The sequence below is a fragment of the Prinia subflava genome, chromosome 9 (genome assembly GCF_021018805.1).
Source record: "Prinia subflava isolate CZ2003 ecotype Zambia chromosome 9, Cam_Psub_1.2, whole genome shotgun sequence".
Taxonomy (NCBI): Eukaryota; Metazoa; Chordata; class Aves; order Passeriformes; family Cisticolidae; genus Prinia; species Prinia subflava.
The window spans coordinates 20,386,153-20,405,854 of NC_086255.1; the positions used below are offsets into that span (position 1 = coordinate 20,386,153).

General features: G+C 42.5%; 1 protein-coding gene across 14 annotated transcripts in view; it reads right to left on the reverse strand.

Moving 5' to 3' along the window:
- Nucleotides 1-19,702, reverse strand: part of CAMK2G (calcium/calmodulin dependent protein kinase II gamma) — a 117,082-nt gene that overhangs the window by 16,103 nt on the left and 81,277 nt on the right. For 10 of the 14 annotated variants that reach the window (XM_063405874.1, XM_063405865.1, XM_063405864.1 and 7 more), the window contains 3 exons: nt 19,059-19,142; nt 18,425-18,467; nt 10,652-10,692 (listed from right to left, as the gene is read on the reverse strand). In XM_063405874.1, the coding sequence (XP_063261944.1) occupies nt 10,652-10,692; nt 18,425-18,467; nt 19,059-19,142 (168 nt within the window). Of the gene's footprint in view, nt 1-2,072; nt 2,106-10,651; nt 10,693-18,424; nt 18,468-19,058; nt 19,143-19,702 lie in introns of all 14 variants that reach the window. The other 4 variants (XM_063405866.1, XM_063405878.1, XM_063405869.1 and 1 more) reach the window with 1 other exon arrangement.

Below are 19,702 nucleotides of genomic sequence, written 5' to 3' on the forward strand. Positions count from 1 at the left end.
AACCCCACAAAAAACAAACAAAACAACCCCCCCCCCCCACAAAACCACAAACCAAAAAAACCCAAAAAAACCCACCACCACCACCACCACCAAAACAACCCCAAAACCAACCCAAAAAACAAAACCACACCAAAAACCCCAACCAAAACCTAAAGAAACATCCAGGAAGCCACTGCTCCAAAAAAGAGTTGACAACAGCCTGTTAGGAGTGTTATGTTGCCTCATAAAGTGCAAACCCCCACACACCCAAAGCACACAGCCTGCCCTCCAGTCTGCACTGAGCACCCAGCTCACCCACGATATTCTTCCCCAGCCAGTGGGCTGAAGAAGAGCAAGTATCACATTTGCTAGTCCAGAATTGGATAGCATTTTACTACAGGATAGTGGCCCAATGAAATTAGAGGCAGCTTAGCCTACACATTTTTCACAGCTCTTTCTCAGGTGAAGGAAGGTATGTGACATACTGAGCTTCCTGCACACACTCATGTCATGAGGCCATCTAACCAACTGCTCTTCCCTGGAAAATGCCAGCCTTCCCTTCCCAGAAGAGCAGGCAGCACAGCCAACCCTTAACCCTCCTTCCTCCTGCTGCCAGCCAACATCAGTCACCGGCCAGGATACAAACCTTGGTCATTCTGAACAACTCAATTTAAAAGAGACCAATTCACCTAAAAAGGTGCTAGGCCTTTCTGAAGTTCTGTAACACGATTAGTTTTGGCACAGCAGTTGGCAACATTTCCTGAGCTCGACAAGAGACAGACAGACAGACACGAACAACACAGAGGGTGCAAGAGAAAGAAAACAGACCAGTGCTCATATCACAGGGACACACCAAAAGAAAGTAACTACCAACACATGGGCTGTCTCTGGTTATTCAGCCACTTTCATTGCTTCCACGTTTTCAGAGGATTATGCTTGTGTGGTTTACATATCCCAGCTGCTTTAAAACAATATGCAAAGGGAATTTAAATATTGCTGGTAGTGGGCAAAAAAGAAGGGCAAGAAAGGCACAGTGAACTTCTGCCCTGCATAAAGACAGGGCTGGTGAAAAGTCAGTCACTCACTTCAGATTTTCAAAGCAGTACTTTGGCGTTTGTTTTTTACACACTTTTAAGGTGTCATTGAAGGAGGAAGATGAGAAATATATTCCAGGTAGTAATGCAAAAACAATTATTCTGCTTTCTTGGTACTGTAACATTCCCACTTCTATCTGAAACAGGAGAAATCTTTTCTGTTATTTTTCTGTGCATAGGAGATAATAAAATAACTAATTTTTGTACTTTAGTTACTGTTCATATCTATGTGTCTAAGTGTGTCATTGGGCTGTGTATGACTTCTGACAATATGACACTGGCCAATTTCCTCTTTGGACCCTTGAGAGTGGATTTGACTAATCTGTTGACACATTCTGTAAATGTCAAACACCTTGATGGATGAAAAAGGAGATGAACAGGACAGGGGAGGCAGTTACTGGGTATTTGGTCATGCTGGGATACATAAACAAGATCAGGACAAAAGGAAGTTTTGGATTATAAAGGCTCTGACAAACCTTTTCAGTAAGTATGCTAAAAAAAGAAGTGACCCACAGCTCTGAGCTGCCCTGTGGTGCTGTGCCCACACATTTCATCTGATCAGTGGAGCCCCATCAGTCTCTGCCACATTTGGAATGACTCCCAGTTTGTTCTACACTGCAAGGCTCCTATCAAGGATGACAGCACCTGTTCCTCTTTTTGGCACTCTGCAACAGAATGACAAAGCCTCGTGTCCAGGCAGGGCACACACCTGCTCTGCTGAGCCCAGGAGAACCACTGTCTTTTTTTGTTTCACACTCAGAGCAGGCAAAGTCAAACTGTGCTGCCAGCAGTTGGGTTTTCTGCACAAAATGGGAGCTGTATGTGGCCAGAGGATCACAGAGCCCTTTTGGTGAGGACATGGACCCCTGAGTGCCCGCTGACCCCCCTGCCACCCCCCTGCACAGACATGCTATGTAGGGTGATGAGCACAAGCCGAGCGTGCATGGCATGGAGAATGGCGGAGGCGTGAATCGCAGGCAGCTTACGGGAGGTGCTCACCATCAAATGCACACTGGAGCTCGACTTCCTTTTCTGGACACATCATTGAGAGAGGGAAAGAGAAGGGAAGAGAGGAGATGAGAAGAAAAGCACAGAAACTATTCACACATTAGTGTGCCAGCAAGGGCCCCCCTGCCAATAACGCTCCCCTGAGGCAGGTATAAGCAGCAGCAGAAAGGCACAGACACGGAAAAAAGGAAGAGAGAGAGAAGTCACCATTAAAGCACATGACTACACACCAGGGAAAGGGCAGGGCTGGAGACCCCATCCCCTCCAACACTGAGATCAGAATATAGGTGTCCCACACACTGATACAAGGAGAGAAGAAGAGAGAGCAATATATATGCACAAGATGTGGGATACAAGGGGGTGTCTCTCTGTGCTCTCCCACCTCAGAAAATGGGGCAGCTCCCCCAGCCAAACTGAAGAGGTAGGCAGAAACCCCCTGTGTGTCCACATTTGGAGAACGCAGAGGTGTGTTTGCAACTTAAGTTAGAGGGTAGGGAGGAGGCCACAACAAAAAGGCACACGCAGGGGCTAAAGAAAGAAAAGAGAACTTGTGTGCATAGCATGGGGAGGAGAAAGGCTCCCTCACACAGAATTTGGGGCTGATTGGAGAGGTAAGGTGCACTAATGCTCAGACAAGAAAGACAGAAGCACTCAACAGCCAGAACATTTTGCACTGTCAGATACTGGGAGAAGAACAAACAGGTTCAAACTGCTCAACCTTCTTGGACTCTACTCTTGTTCAATGGCATCTTCAGTCACCTTCGAAGACACCTTCACACCAAACCACACTCTCCAGTGAACGAGGCTCAGCATGCACTTCCCTCCTCTTTCACGTTCACGCTCAGCCTGCCAGGTCTTTCACCATTACAATGCTACACCTTCCCCTTGCTGTCTTCACATACACCTTCCCTCTGCCCTTCTCCTTTGGCATTATCTGGGCTATTTCTCTGCTCCTTACTCCAGCCTGGCCCACAGAGTGGCACAGAACAGCAGACCTCATGCCAGCCAAACCCCACGATGGTGTGGGCTCAGTTCCGTAGCTCTGGACTCCTGCACACCACCACAGCCCGCCCTGGAGCAGCCTGTGAACACTGAACAGGCCACAGAGCTGTAGCTCCCCTCTTCTTACACTTACTGCACCTTCCCAGCTCTTACCTCGAGTATTGCCATCATCCCAGCTAGCCTCACATCAGAGCTCAAGCACACACACACAGACTGGCACGTCCTGGAAAGCAGAAGAGCCCATGCTCACCTCATACCCAGAACCACACTCCTAATCACACAGTCCACAGTCACACAGCCACTGCATGAACAGACTCAAACTAGCAAAGCTTCAGCCTCAGCTGATCCTTAATTCCAGTACAGGCAGACTCTGATCTGCTCAGCATTTGGCTCACAAATCTTCCACTTCACGGAGAAACAACACAGGCCTTGCCATTACGTGGTTTACAAATCTGCATTTCTTCTCATTTCTTTCAGGACAGTTTAGCTTCTCCACAGGCTTTTCCTCAAGCTAGAGCTAAAGTAGCATGTACTACCTGTGCATGAATATAATGCTTAGACTGTCATCAACCCACAGAAAGCCTTGTACACCATCACAACAGGGAATTTTTAGCTGGGAAAAGTGGAAATTCACACCAATGAAAAACTTCAGTTTTTACTTTTAATGGATCCTGTAAGTTGCAGCAGACAAAAAGAGACTATATGGATACTGAGGTAAGCCTTTCTCTAAGAAAGACAGTCTCATTTGAAATTCATACAGACTTCCAATAAGTTACAAGAGAAAAAAGGGACAGAAAATGTTAAGATACAAGCAAAAGGTTCAATGTGAAAAGAATCAACCAAGCCATGCAGAAAACAAACACCTTCCTACACAGAGGCACAAGTAACACTGACACAGGAGGAAACAGAATCCTCTGCAGATCACAACTTAATTAGGTACAAGCTAAATTTAAAACAGTGTCAGTCTATTACAGGGCACGATGTAGTGTAGAAATCCCAGAAAGCACATTACTACTGGCTACTGTAATAACGTGAGGAAGAAAAGCTAGGTTGGCAGTATGAAAAGGGCAGGGAGTGAGGTCTGTGTTATGACCACAGCATGAAAGTACTACTAAAACACAAGACAGGTTAGAAAACGCCAACATGAGGCACTGGCAGTAAGTGCTAAAGCATCAAAACGTAGTAAGTCAAATCACATACAAGGAAGTTACTAAAACCAGATCAATCTCCCAATACATCTTAACAGCTGCATCAGAACCATCTATTGTTACCTTCCCAAGGTGACTAGCTGAGTGAGGAAAGCTTTTTGTTCTTCTTGTAATGTGACTGCAACTTAGCAAAGTAAATAAGAGAACAGAAGTTTAGTTATGGTGTTCTCTTTCCCTTCCATAATACAGATACATCTCTAAGAACTACTAGGCAGTGCAGAGATGTCCCAGGGAATGAAAAAAATTGTTAAAGGCAGACACAGCCTGTGGTAAAATACCTCACTGATCACTTTAAGGATTTCCCTACCCCTGAGTGACAAAACATTCTCCCAAAGCAGTACAGACAACAAACCTGGGGTTGAATGTTTGTTACAGTCCTATTTTTTTAAGTGTGTGAATTTTAGGTGTTCATCTCAAAAGCGGAGCAGATTCTCTACAGTGAAACTTAAGGAAGAGACTTGCTTTAGGTAACAATCAACAGAAGTCAATAGATGACAGAAGACAATCTGAAGAATCACTGTCTCTTTCAGCATGGCAGAAATACTAGAAATGGTGGGTGTACATCATTCCAGAACACACTACTAAAACACACTATAAGAAGCAGAGTGATTCCAAGCAAGGTCCCATTCATGGCCCAGGGAATTTAACATGACTACTTTTTTTCATGACAGCTTTTTGTGTTTCTATCTTCTATGTGCAGCTCTCTCCCAGAATGACACTGACAGTATTTATATTAGAATATCGTGCTTGTAGCAACTCATATTTCTATGGAGAGTACAGTAATTTCAGAACATAAGGTAGGAAAAAAATGTTCAACTAAAAGCAGACCATCATCATGAGAGTCATCTTGAACCAGCAAATTTGACATCCTATTTCTACTTCTGCCTTAGCCCTTTTGTGTGATGCTGAGCAAATAATTTAATCTTTGTCAAGCCATCTTCTCTCTTGCCCTTTTGTCAGCTTGTCTATTTAAATTTCAAGCTAAGAGGCAGGAATTTTCTGCTTAGCCACCACTAGCTAAGCACACTGGACCCTTGATCTCTGTTGGTGTTTCTAGGCATTACAACAATGCAGTGAAAAACTGAATGCATCAAAGGTGGATATAATGTGCTACTGGATGTCAGCACTTAAACAGATCTGAAGTACTCCCCAGGTATCTTGTATAACACAGCTCAGCACAGAACACTGCTGGTCAGAGGAACTCAGGTTCTCCTTGTTCAGCTTCACCATAAACAATCTTTAAACAGTATGGCTTTAAGATTACAAAAAATCCAGATGCAGAGACAGGAGCATTAACTCCTGTTGGTCATTGTGTGAATGTTACTTGACCTTTGCAGATTTTATAGGTTGCTTCACCTTGCTATTGTGCCTTCTCTGTTAAAGGCATGCTTTCACCAACTGCTTCCCAGCAGCCATGCCAGTTTACAGAGCATCCTTTCTTCCCCACATACTCTTTGCTGGGCAAAGGGCAGGGAAAGCTGGTACACAATCAGGCATAAAATGCACACTTACTGCAATATTCCTTACAAACAGCAGAACAAATGGTATTTGGTACCTCTTTGCAGTTATATAATATATGGGGCAGATTTTAGAACATTAACCTTGTTGAACCAAATAAATGGATTTTTCCTCTTTCAGCTGAGTTCTCCTTTCAGCTGTGTTATCCAGCTTTTACTGGGAAAGAAAACAGAGTGCATGTAGCAGAAACATAAGGTAGAAAATCAACAGATTTGGCAGAGCATTGCAAGTGAATGCTGTTAAAATCTCCTGCATCCCACAGCATACTCCACAATTTACTATCTACATAGAGTGTTACAGTGGGCCTGAGGAACATTATTGATACAATTTTGTAAATCCTAGTCACAAACCCAAGTGGCAGAAGTAAACAAGAAAGAAAAAAAGAAACTGACAAAGAGCTTAGAGAAGGACAAATTTAAAAATAATAACAATCACATGCTTAACTGAAAATAACACGTTGTGCATTGAAAAATTCTGATTACAGAAATGGGTCTAGAACTGGAAACACACACAGCCTCTCACACCAGCAGGAAGTGAAATACCCTTTGGAAAAAAGGGAACATGACTCTTGGAAGTGCTACTCAGAGACAAAAGAAAAAAAATCAGCAGTAGGACTGTAACATTAACTACAGAGAGCCCAGACTCTGACAAGCTTAGAGGAAGGACACTCAGCATAAAGTGTCCTTCATCTTCATCCAGGTTGTTTGCCCCAGCCCACTCCTTAACCCCTCTCTCACCTTGCAGTGGATGGCAACTCCAGATTACAGTCAGAAAGGGGAACAAGAAAGAATATCAATTTGATTTGAAACCATCTCAAGTAAATTTTAAAATGGTAGATGCACAGTGTTGCTCATAAATTTAGAATCTTAAAAAAATACCTGAGACCTACAGTAACGACCACAAGATATGTGGTATCTTACAGGGGCTCTGCAACTCGTCACCCAGTGTCTTCTAGCCTCACTTTCTGGATCTGAAAGCAGAAAACCATATTCCTTGGGGATAAAACTTGGGCCTTCCTGCTGCTACAGCTTGGATCCAAATTCTGCTTGAAGAAAATGACTGCAGCACTACAAAGGTTTGGTGAGCAGGCAGAATTTAAGATTCAAGGCAGTTTAAATCATTCATTATTTAAGATAATGGAAAAGTTCTCAAGTGCCAAGCTGATGAAATATCTACCAATTAGTAGAATTAGTACTTGAAATAGAAGCAACAGTGCAAAATGAAAACCTGGAATGCTTCAAATAAAATTTGGAAAGAAATTTGCCACAGGGGAGGGTCATATCCATGGAAATTTATCAAAAGAACCCCACTGTGGACACACTAGTACTGGAATTAAAAAAGAAAATTTTCTTTCCTGTCCTCCCCTCATGATTTAAGCTTCTCCCACTGCCCTCCAAAATAGCAAGGTAAAGTCCAAGTAAAATGCATGCATCCTCATTGCTTTAGTGCTAAAATTCCTTCAGTGAAGGGTGTGAGCTTACTGCTAGGGCAACAAAAATTGTGCCTTTATTTTAAGTATCAGCTCAACACAACTCATGCTAGATGCTCATGTCACCACATACAACTACTAAATCATTCGTCTCTCATTTATGCTGTACCTTGCATCAGAAATTCACCAACACACCTTTTTATGAAGTTATTGAGAATAAAGCATGAGAAAGGTGTATATGTCTCACTCAAGCTTGTGTAATACTATGTAATAGAAATTCCTACTATCTTTGTCAAATAATGCAGAATTCTAGCACAGACATCTCTGAATACCAGCCAAAAAATGGGGAAAGTTACCTTGAACAGAAAGTGAATTAACACAAACCGGTGGTGTTTTTTTCTTAATGTCTTTAAAGTCATGAAGTTTCACACTAGTGTAATAACCTATTTGTGCAAGAAATACTCTTTCCATTCTTATCTACTTTGTGGATACCTGTGACAACAGTCTTATGGTGCAGTCACCCTGGATCAGATAAAAACCATGAAGACACTGAAACATATTCTCTCTCAAATCTCCATAAAGAGTTGATTTCCAAGAAGGTTGTAAGAGACAAACAAACAGAAAACTCAACATTCAAACCAGTCTTCTTATCTGGAGGAAACATGAGAAACAGCCTAACCAGATGGCATGTGGTCAGCAGCAGACTACAGTTAAAACTACAGCATGCAGTGCTTGCTCTAAACCTACATCCGATGTAGAATAATTTATATAGGAAGTGGGAGTGAAAAGGATACCACAAAGCTGAAAATCTGGTTGGTGTTCAAGCCATGGTATTTGTTGTGCTCTGCACTACTGCAATGGGCAGAAAATCGTTTGCCACAAGACCAGATGCTCTTACCTCAACCAGACACTGCCACAAGTTGTTTGTCAGAACTGTACAGGGTGAGAAAGTGAGTGGAGCTAAAATTACAAATTTCCTGCATAAGGAGCAACACATGACAAGTATGTTGGTCATAGTGGTGAGGCCACCAACCAGACAGTGACCAGCACAAAGACGTCTCCAGCAGCCAATGGCCAGTACTGCTCCAACAAGCAAATGGACATGGCGAAAGTCTACATTTCTGGTGGGATGCAGCCCCCGTTACAGTAGGGCAAGGAAAGAGATAAGCATGTAGACACAGAAATCCTACAACAGAAGTGTTAAGGATGTCCTACAAACACACCATTACGCACTCTCTCTTTTCCAGCCTTAGCACTGGCGGGAAACAACTTGTACTTTTAAAAGTCTGTATTACTGACCAGAAGAGTAACTCAAAACAGGAGCTTTAATATGAAATACATTATTTATTTCTGAGTTTTAACACTTGCAGAAGTGAGGACTCAAAATCCACACCTGAAGATAGACACTGTTTTGGGAAAATGGGAAGCTTAAACAGCTCTCCTGGGGGTCCTCAGCCCAGGGTGAACATGAGCAATGCACCTCAGGGACAGCAGTGGGGTTCACACTGCACAGCCAGTCTGCTGGAACAATCTGGAGCAAGGAAGCTGCATGCAGACTCTTCACTGCAGGTCTCCAGTCCTGCAGAAGCAGCAGTTTCCAGAGGACACGCTCATTCACCATGAACAGAGAATGCTGTGCTCTCTAATGCACTTATCCAAGTATTCAATTACACACGCAAGGAACAACACATACTGCAGAGGGCTGAAGAAAAGTAAATCCAGAATTGTCCTTTTCACAGAAGAAGACATCATGTACTCCATGAACCAAATGCCACAAGCTCTCTATGGAGCTGGAAGGTTCTAACCTACAGGCTCTCCTTGAACTGCATTACCAGGAAGCCTCAAGATTTGCGTGTACAACCTTCGCCCATTTTTTGAGTATTTTAACCCAAGATGTGACACTCCCTGAAAGCTTGTTAGAAATCAAGAATCCTAAGAAGAAAGTCATTTTTTCTCTATATAGGTAACAAAACTATGTAGACATGCTGATATCTGATGGTTTTCCAATTACTCCTCCACTGCCTCATTGGGATTTTAAAGCAAGCACTCATTGGTTCTCATTTCACAACATTTGGGATAATCCATTTTTATTCCATTGGAATTCTACTGTAGTGTTTTAAATATCAACAGATGCAACAACTCTAACACACTTGCTGTATTAGTGTGCATGTGTTCAATGCATGTCTGTACAAGAGGCAGGCTGGTGCAATGGCCAAAAGCTCACTCTTGCAGGCACACTTCAAGGACAAGAATCCTGGGGCAGGAACAGCATTTTAACAGAGCATTTTGATCAAGAAATAAACAAACCCCAAAACATGGATGCCAATAGGGCAGAATACTGCAGAACTATAAGAATGCATGTATATTTTATTATAATGTTGTATTAGAGCAGTCCCCAAAACAAACACAACTCTTCTGAAAACACCTCTTTTTCCAGCAGCCTGCTTGTACTGTGAGCCCTCTGGGAACAAAGCCTCATTAAAATGGAAAAGGGCTCAGAGAGCAGCAGAGAACAAGTGTGCTGGCCCTACAGTGTGAGTATCAGCCCCCCAGCACGGGGAGAATGAAGACTGCCCACAGTGCTAACCAGGAGATGAACTGTTCCACCTAACAGCTGTGGAGAAAGGTTTGGACTTCAAAGGAAAATGCAAGCAAATAAACCCAACTCTTCCATGTGGAGGACAATTATCCTTCAGAACAGTTAGGGGAGGCCATGCTCTAGCCTATAATTGTCTCTCCTCCAGTTTCAGATGGTAAAGGGCTGCTGCCTGCAACAACAGAGCCTTGGCAAGGGCTTGTGTGACCTCCAGAAATAAATGATGACCATGCAACACAAAGAGTGACATTGAAGTGGGGAAATATAATTCCTTTCAGAAGGGAACAGGAGAATGCCTCAATTTCAGGCACATGAACTGAACTTTTAACACATTCCTCAGTTTCTGCTCTGTCCAAACATGAACATTTGGGGGCTCCTCCTTCCCCACCCTTCTTCCCAGCATCGTGCAAGTGAGTAGACCAAGAAACTCCCATGGGGTTGCTGGGTTTATCATCAGTCACTCAAAATTGCTCTGTGCAATTTTCACAGTCAGAAACAATGAACAGAACAGACTAGTCAGAGGCATGTGCACAACTGAGCAAGTCCTTGGTCTTTCTAATCCAGTGCTGACCAGTTCTCCACACATCACAGAAAGGGGAAAAGGAACTCCTGCTGCTGCAACAGTGCACTTAGCTAGTTATGCATGTAAGGAACACCAAGATCCCACCCAGGGTTTCAAACAAGACACTGATTATAACAATCCCAGCCACAGGACAGGGATGTGGTTTTACTCTGGAAGGGGACAGGCACCAGAGAGAGTGGCTGCCTTCTGATCAGATGGTGGGAGAGACAGTGAAATGGCAAAGCAAGAACTTACCTTCACTCCATCTGACTTCTTGTTCAGCAGGCTTTTGGCAGCTGTGGAGAGAAGCAGAAGTAGGTCAGAATTTGGTTTCAAGAGTTTCTCTCTGTCTCTTCCCCCCACTTCCCTCAAAAATGCACAAAACTTCAGGAGGACAACCATCCTGCTAATTCCTCTCTAGCAGCAAGAGACCTGGAAAACAGGACAAGCCACTCATCAAATTCATCCTGATAGCACAGGGTCATCTATCCTATCTATTGTTCACCTATTCAGGCAAAATACTACCACTTTCACCACCTCAAGAAGAAAAGCCTGAAATAGCAATTTAGAGCTTCTATGTCAATCCTCCACTCACACACTGTGACCTCACCCAGAAGTGCCAGCAGTTATAGGGGGAAAAGCTTAAGAAACCTGTCTGATTTTTGCAACAGGATAAAGGCTGCACCTGTAAGTGCAGCCATTCACATAATAGACATGGGTTATAAAGGAGGTGCTGATAACACAGAAGCCTTCTGTTTACTGTTATTCACAGTTTCTTTGGGGATAGCTGGATAGCTAAAAGAAGGGGACTGAAAAAGTGCAAAAGACAGCATCTGAAAACTGTTAAAAATGAAGAATGGCAAAAAGATACAGGGAACTAGGCTGAATTTCTTCATTGAAAGATAAAGATGCTGTGCTGTGCTCAAGATGAACAACTGGCACTACAATGAAACTGAGAGAACGATAAGCACACACAGGGAGCCCACAACAAATGCCTGGCAGAAGGCACACTTGGGAGTGAGGAAGGAGCTGCTCCATCTATTGCAGCACAGTGGTACATTAACAATGACTGTCAACAGCAAGAGCCCATCTACAACTTCAACAGATACAAACCAGTTCTTGTCTGCTTATGAAGAATGCATTTAGTTCTATCAACTTCTATAAACAGCACACAAGATAACTACTGTACCAACACATGCCATGGCTCTCCTAAGCAGCTGCTGGGAAGCTCATGGGTTTGGGCACCTGGGGGGAAGGTGCAGCAAAGATGAGGCCTAGAGAAAAGGCAATGCTCACATGACTGTTGAAATGTTCCATTCCCAAAGACATACTGACCAATTTGCACAGTGCTCAGTCTCTCTAGAAGCAGCAACATTAGGTAAAAAAGGTTTTTGCAATAGCTAAGCAACTGTTCAAATTTTATGTCAATCACATTTTTCACCCTGCCCTCCCTACAAGACCCTGCAGACATGGATTAACTACACAATATCAGCTGAGTTGGTGCAAACGGCTACAGCATCTCCTCCCAACAAAGAGGTGGCACCCCCTATATGCTTACTAGAATCTTTGAACTGGTTTCCTAATTCTATTCTCTAACACAAGTATAAAGCTAGATTACAATTGTGTTTTCATTCCAGCTCTCAGAAACCAAGAATATTGGAAGAACTTCATGCAGAAGTTTTCTGAATATGATGTGTCAAAACACAGTGTTCCAGTGCACACATGAAGACGGGCAAAGCAACTCATCTGCTCTGCAACATTCTCTTTTCTGAGTGTACACATATTAAAGCATTGCAAGACTGCAAGACAAATAAGTTCTTGCCACCTTCGAGGCATGACAAAGACTACCTTGGTTCTACATGCAAGTGAGAAGGGGAACAATGTGACTATGGGGTCAAAAGGGGTCCAGCACTCATACCACACATGCATCATGGCATCTCACACAACAGCTGCTGAAAACAAGAAACTGTTACGGCCTTACAACACTTCTGAAGAAGTAAAGGACTCTGCAACTTAACAAATATGCCAAATGGGACATCCTTGAAGTGAAAAAGAAAAAAACAAAAAACAAACCAAAACCACCATCAGAGAAGCAAGATAGTACCACCATATGTTCTGGGAACATCCGAGAAACAAGCAGGAAACTAACATTTTTCACACTTTCTGCAGTTTTCCCACAAGTTCACATTTGTCTTTGTGGACAGAAGACAGCTAAAATCATGTTTCACAACACTAAAACAAATTCAGCTGAGAGTCCCTCCGTGCAGCCCAGCACGCTGTAGTGCTGATCTGTGTTCCCTGGTGCAGCCTGGCCATCCAGCCCCCCTCTCAGCACACACTGCTCTGCCACAGGCCTGACAGCACCCCAGCGCTGCAGGGAGAAACTCCGTCTGCGCTGTGCTTGGCTCATGCATCACACACACTGGGGTTGATGAAGGCAGCTGGAGAGCCCATGAAATGCATTTACACACAAAGGTGGCTCAGACACCTCAGACAACAGGGATGCATGCAGGTCTATCCACTGATCAACCTGGACGAGTTACAAGACAGAAATAAAGGAGGATGCAAGAGAAATTTCTGCACGAGCAGCAGACAGGACCTCCTATAACAAAAATCCTTCCAGAAGACAGGCAGATTAGCAAAGAGACAACAGGAGGGGAAAAATCCAAAGAAAAATGCAGGCAGATTCTTTACTATTCCTGAAATGGTCTTGTACCAATGCTCTATGGTTTTCCAGGCATGAGATGCTAGTATTAGTTTTTTCCTGTCTTTCCCATTTCCTCTACATGTTAAAGGGATTAAACTCCCTCTCCTCTTAACTTATAGAAGTTCTAGAATAAAGAAACACCAATGCACACGTTGCTAACCCAGTAATTTAGAACCACAGTTCTGTTCCTGGCTTAACAAGACACTCTTCAGTTAATCTCTGAAGAGAAACACAAAAGGCCTCTCCTGTGCATACCCCTCCCTCTTCCCACATTTCTCAGTTTTCCTCAGTAGTAAACTCTGGGCTCTGGACCACGTTCCTGGCAGAAACACCAATCTCTAATGCGGAACTCATCAGCAATAAACACCAGACACTCTGGATGTACCAGAGCCAAGGGGGGACTGAGGAGGAAATAGCCCAAAGACAGCCACAGATAGTGCCTTCCCCACTGCCAGCCCCACTGCTCCTCTTCCAGAGAGAGCAACCGTCCATCCAGCCTGTCCCTGGTCTTGCCCTGTCCTCAGCTGCCAAAACTCAGCTACATTTCTCACTTCAGTTAATTTTCCAGAGAGTTCTTTTTTTGGGATGCAGGAAGAACATGGAGGCTGCTTGTATTAGGTCTAACTGATGATGCTAATCTAACAAACAAGCCAAGTTCTGGTTTCTAAACACAAGCATTTATACCTTAAGAATTCTGGACTTTACTGAGACTTGATAAAAATTGTATCACACCAACACAGACTTCCCAATGACACAGAACTGCAGCTTATCATTCTCATATTCTCAGTTCAAAAAAAGGTGTATTAACTATTTCTCAACTCAATATCACTTCTGGGGTCACCACAAAGGAGCCAACAGTCAGTGCAGACTCACAAGAGGCACCTCTGGCCACCATCATGCACAATGCCCCTGAATGCAGTGTAACTTAAAGAATATCCATTTATTAAACAAACACCACAATTTAAGTATTCACAGAGCTTTCCTGAACTCTAGAGAGAGGAACGTAGAGGTAGTAGAAATTATTCTATGACATCCACCTTTGATGATAAATTAGACTCTCTGGCTATAGTGATAAACACTTAAATGCAGACATGAAATCTGTATCGCTCTAGGAAGTTGCAAATGGGAGTCACTAACTAAAATCCACTACCTTGGCAGGTCTGCACTGGAGTAGTTGAGCACCACTAACTAAAACTTAAGAGATTTAGTAGATACAGAGAAAACACTTAAAAACAACCTAATTTTTGATTAAATGTGACTTCATCTTTTGCTCAGGAAATGTGATTTCCAGTGATGTTACACTTAATTAGTCAAAGCTCTACAAATACCTTAATTACTTTTTCCCCCTCCATATTTTCATACCTTTGGATTTCTACCACAAATACAAATTTCTGAATCAATATCTACCTAACGTAACACAGTAGAAACTTCTCATACATTACTCATTTCAGTTAGGGAAAAGAACTCAAATTTCAACCGGAGTATAAATATATACATATATGCACATACACACAACATAGCAAAAATTCAATTTCACACTTCTGGAAAGGAGGTATAACAAGACAGCAAAATATTTCAGTCCCATTTCAGTATTTGTATTATTTCCTCCTTCTTGCTCTTTAGTCAGCTAAAAATGTCTCTGTACAGATTATAATACATATGCAGAGGCATATTTGGGCCTTCTTTACTTAGTTAGAAAGAACTCTGCTCAGTGAATCTGCCTCCAGCCTCTCTCGACCTCACCTCTCCAGTCAAAAACCCAAACCTGCACATTGGAGTGTTACTAAGGATCTGTAGAGACATGTAACAAATTCCACTTACTGTCACACTCTGCCACAACATTTCCCTCACAAAACTGACTTGAGCAAGCAGTGGCAATAACCCAGAAAAAAGCTCAGCATCAGTTAAAAATAGAGGCTTCAGGCATAAGGCCCAATTACCTGCAATGTCTGCCTTAGGATCTATTTTGAACACAGGACTTGTGCTGAACCACGTGATAGAAGTGAATTTCACAGTGTGGAAGCTTGTTGAACAGCTCCCTAAATTAACAGTTGCAATCCACTTAGGGAAACAGAACTAAGAATTTCACATAGGCCACTTGTAAGTTGTGCATAAAAATCAGCTCATGGAGAAAAGCCACTTCTCAGCATTTTGTGAAGATGGCTGCTCCTAAGATAAAAACCAGTTTCTTTCCATCCTTTCACTCAGTTCATAGCAAGCTTATTTACAGAGGTTTATCTACACAAATGAATCCAGGTACCCTTATTGCAGGAATCTCTAAAAACCTTGCCAACTCTCTTCTAGTAATAAATTTGCATTTACTTCTCAGAAGATGATTTAGGAGTTTCTTGTGTATGATCTAATCAGTTGATTTCCTTGACTGCACTTCTGTAAGTGAATGCAGATCAGATCAGTGTTTGTGTGGATCGGAACATCCAAAGCCCCAAGTGAACACCCAGGTAATCCAATGCGTGACTCCAAGAATCCTATAGCAAAACTTACATTGCATTGCTCACTCTTGCAGGTGAATTAACACCGAACAGAGTGTGGAGAGAAGCTAGAAATCCCTTACTGGAACCAGGTTTCAACTTCCTGACTTACACTGAAAGGAGTGCAGCTGTACCTGCTTTGAATAAATAGTCTTCAGCTGGCCAGAGATGCAATCTTCTAAAAAGAACCACAAATAGCCAATATTACATGGCAGAATATATCATAACTGTGGAAAGAAACCAGATATCCTTTAAGTTAACTGGCCTGGGGTACATGGCACAGAGCAAGCAAAAAATTACTGGGCTAAAAAGAGAGTACTGCTACAGATTCTTTGGGAATACAATTTGTCACAGGTCTACACAGCGAAAGAATTCCCTATTACAAAATGTGACACAGGAGATAGTAATGACAAGAAGATTAAAGGAGCCTTCTCATATTTCCTGCAGATAGTACAGTCGTGCCTAATTAATTGATACTGGGGTCACATGAGCCTTCATTTTCCTCTTTGTTTAAAACATCTGTGAAAGAAGTTTTTAGGAAATCTCATCCCAGGCAGGAAGAAGCTTCTCTCTTCATAAATCTAGTTCCCTGTCTGCTGGGAATGGGACTTCTAAAAACCCACAAAATAGAGTTACTCAATCTGAGAAAATAAAAACCCCTTAAGAACTTTAGGGAAAGAAACAAATATTATTGCAGAACTCTTCAAGGGCAGTTAGATGCCTGTCATGCTAAGAAAAATCTGAGTTCTACCCAAAGTTCCCACACAAACTTTTAAACTTATTACTTTCAGTCAGCACGCATTTATTCTTTAATTCCAGCAGATGTATCTACTGCAACTGCAGCCAACTAGAAAACCTAAGTAAATTAAAAAATAATTACAATTTTTAAAAAGTCAAGCTCATATTGCACTGCAAAGAAAACAGGAGTAGATGATCTCACCCTCTAAAACCACATAAAAACACAGGGAATTGCTACTCTCAACAGAGGCTTTGCATCTAAATTTCTAACCTCTCTCTCAACAGTTTTTCTGAGTGTCTCATACTTGGAATCACAGTTTATATTCAAAGCAGAAATCAGTGACACTGCAAACCCTGCACTCACTATAGGGCCTCCTAGGATTTCCTTTTCTTCAGCTGTTAACTGAAGTGGATCCAGCAGCTTCAGCCCTTGACACAGAGAAGAATGAGTAGAGCAAGCTTTTTCCTCCTCAGTACTAGCTCAGGGATTAAGTGGATGTACAGGTCACACACCATTAAGGAGAACCATTCTCTCTGGCATTTGATGCAGTCAAAGTCTTAGCTGTAAGAGATTTTCTTACCCAAGCACTTCTGGAGCTTCATTAGAAGTGACATTTGCAGACTAAAAATTAATCTAAAACTTCTGTTTATTAAAAAAAAGAAAAAAAACCCTGTCTATTTCAGAGTCATCAATTAAGTGAAATAAAGATGAGCTGTGTAAATAGAACAAAACCAGTTCACACCAGCAGAAGGCCCAAGAAAATGTTTTGCTCTGTACAGGCCAGTAGAAGCCCTGTCATTGTGCCACAGCTCCTCAAACAGTTATTTCAGAATAAGACAACAGCATAAATTTTTTAAGTCCTGTAATAGCACAATTGTGGGACAGATGAATGGAGAAAATCACTGTCCCTTTAAGGCCAAACTATGAGAAATGCAGTTAAAAGAAATTGCTGTAGCTGCAAGTAATGCTGACATATTGGCACAGGTCTACCTGAAAGCAAGGAAAAAAAAAAAGTTTGAATGTTGCTGACCCTTAATTGTAGCATGGTTTCACTTTTTTTTTTAATATCACCATACAGAAGGTTAAAAATGCTGCCTTGAGTTCACAGAAGAATGTATGCATGAATGTGCACTCTATGCTGGGATGATCATTTCACAGAGGTTTCCATTCCAATTACAAGTTTATTGTAACAACATCCAGAATATAAGTATTGTTATCCACCATTAGTAAATGGCCAGACGAAATTAAAACACTTCCATCATCACATAATCCATACAGCAGACTTCCAGTGGAAAGCAGCTGTAGTCAGGTGCAATACAAATCTGACTCATGCATTCAATGATTGCTCTTTTTAAAGAGAAAAAAAATTACAAAGAGGGTAAAGAAAACAAAGATCCCATAAACCAAAAGCACTTACAAATAGAGGTTTTCAACCCAAATGAAGATGAACACAAATAAGATTGCATCACCTAGGTGTGCCGAGCCAAGACAATAATCTTCCAAAAAGCGTGGATTTACATGTTGAGATTTGCATTTTCAGTAAATGCACTACGTAATGCAGTTGGGTGGGAGCCAGGCTACTAGCTATTAAATTTAAAAGGATGAAAACCACTTCTGAGACTCCAAGAAGGAAAACTAATAGCTGAGGCACTTCAGACCCATTTTTGATGAGTCAAAGTAATACAATACCCAAATAGCTCCTGTCCCTCTTCTCACCAATATTACTTCCCCGTCCCTGCCTCAGGTCTGAAGGAAACACTCCTACCTAATAAGAGCTCTTCACTCTTGGTTTATGATGGGAAAGCTAATGATACCAGCTAGAATTTCTCACAAGTAATTTGCCAATAAAATATCATAAGACAATTATGAAGGCTGACTTCTGTTTTGTACCAGAAAATACCATGTGCTCCTCTCCAAACAAGTAATTTCCTATTTCACACTGGTCACCAGCTCAGGTAAAGTGATCAACATTACATCCTGATGAAGTGAAAGCATGTTTCCTCCCCTCCTGCTTGACTCCAAAATGGCTAAAATACTCTGCAGCTCAGTCACACAAAACAAAACCAAGGAAAGGATGGGGACATTGAACTTACCTGAAAAATTCCGAGACACAAGCATCGTTGTGAGGATTGCGCCCTGTGGGGAAGACAAAGCAGGGATAACAGAAAGTGCCACTGGAGCAAGGGGCTGGGCTGACCCAGGGAGAACACAGTGCACCAGTTCCAATGCAGAGCTATACCCAGTGCTACCCTGGAGGACCCCAGTGTGTCCAGGAGTCCCACGTGTGGCTGCCAAGGGACCACTCACAGCCCTGCCTTTCCACAGCAGCAGCCAAATGCCAGGCAGGGTAGCTAGAAAATCCAAATATCACTAAGAATTAAACACATAGCTGGGTTTCACACAGCAGAGAGCTGCTTTGTGCACAGGCCATAGGCTTTGCCCCAGCTGCAGGCAACTGGTACCACTTGTACTGGAAGGTGCAGAGCACTCAGAACTGAAAGTCCCAGAACTAACTGCTCTATTTCAACTCACTAGCAGAAAGCAGAAGGGGTGAATATGTAGCAGAAGAGGCATAGGAAGCTTAGAGCTTGGAGAAAGAAACTACCCAGCTCCTCAGTACACTGCTTCAGTGCCCTGTACTGGAGGGTTACATAAGGGACTTCCCTAACACTATGCTAGTCATGAAAAATGTAAAAACAAACTTAAGGCAAATTAAGACATACTTACCTTTAACTTCCTTCTAGCATTGAACTTTCTCAAGCATTCCACAGTCTCCTGCCTGTGCATCATTGATGCGACAGTGGATCGTTGCTGAAAAACAGGAACAGCAGAAGATCAAGAACACACCCATACCAAATCAGCCAGGGAAGTTCATTCCACTTGCACACTATCAAGATGTTCAGCCTCTCACCACTGCAAATGCTTCATAACCTGAGCACTTCCACCAAGACACATTAAATCAAGGTGGGCTACGACAGGACTGCACCCAAGAAATCTATGATCGAGGTACCTGTGAGAATCAGTGCTCCCTGCCTTTCAGGAGCACGTAAAATTTAATACAGTATGAAGACAAAGCAAAAGGAACAAGCATACCCATGGGGAACCCAGTTAGAGGCACTACAGAAAATACCTGGGCTGCATCAGTTACAGCTTGAAAGAAAAATTTCAAGCAGTAAGGGACTACTTGTGAGCAGCAGCCATGGACATGGCAACCCCCTGAATGTAAGAGGCTGGCTAGGAGAGGCCTTGGCATCTTTGTAGTATTACTGCAGTAACAGATTGTCAGCGTGTAACAGAAAAGATCATGTATTTCTATTGTACCAACACAAAAAAATGAGCATAATCTCTACACAGTGATGCATATCTGCTAT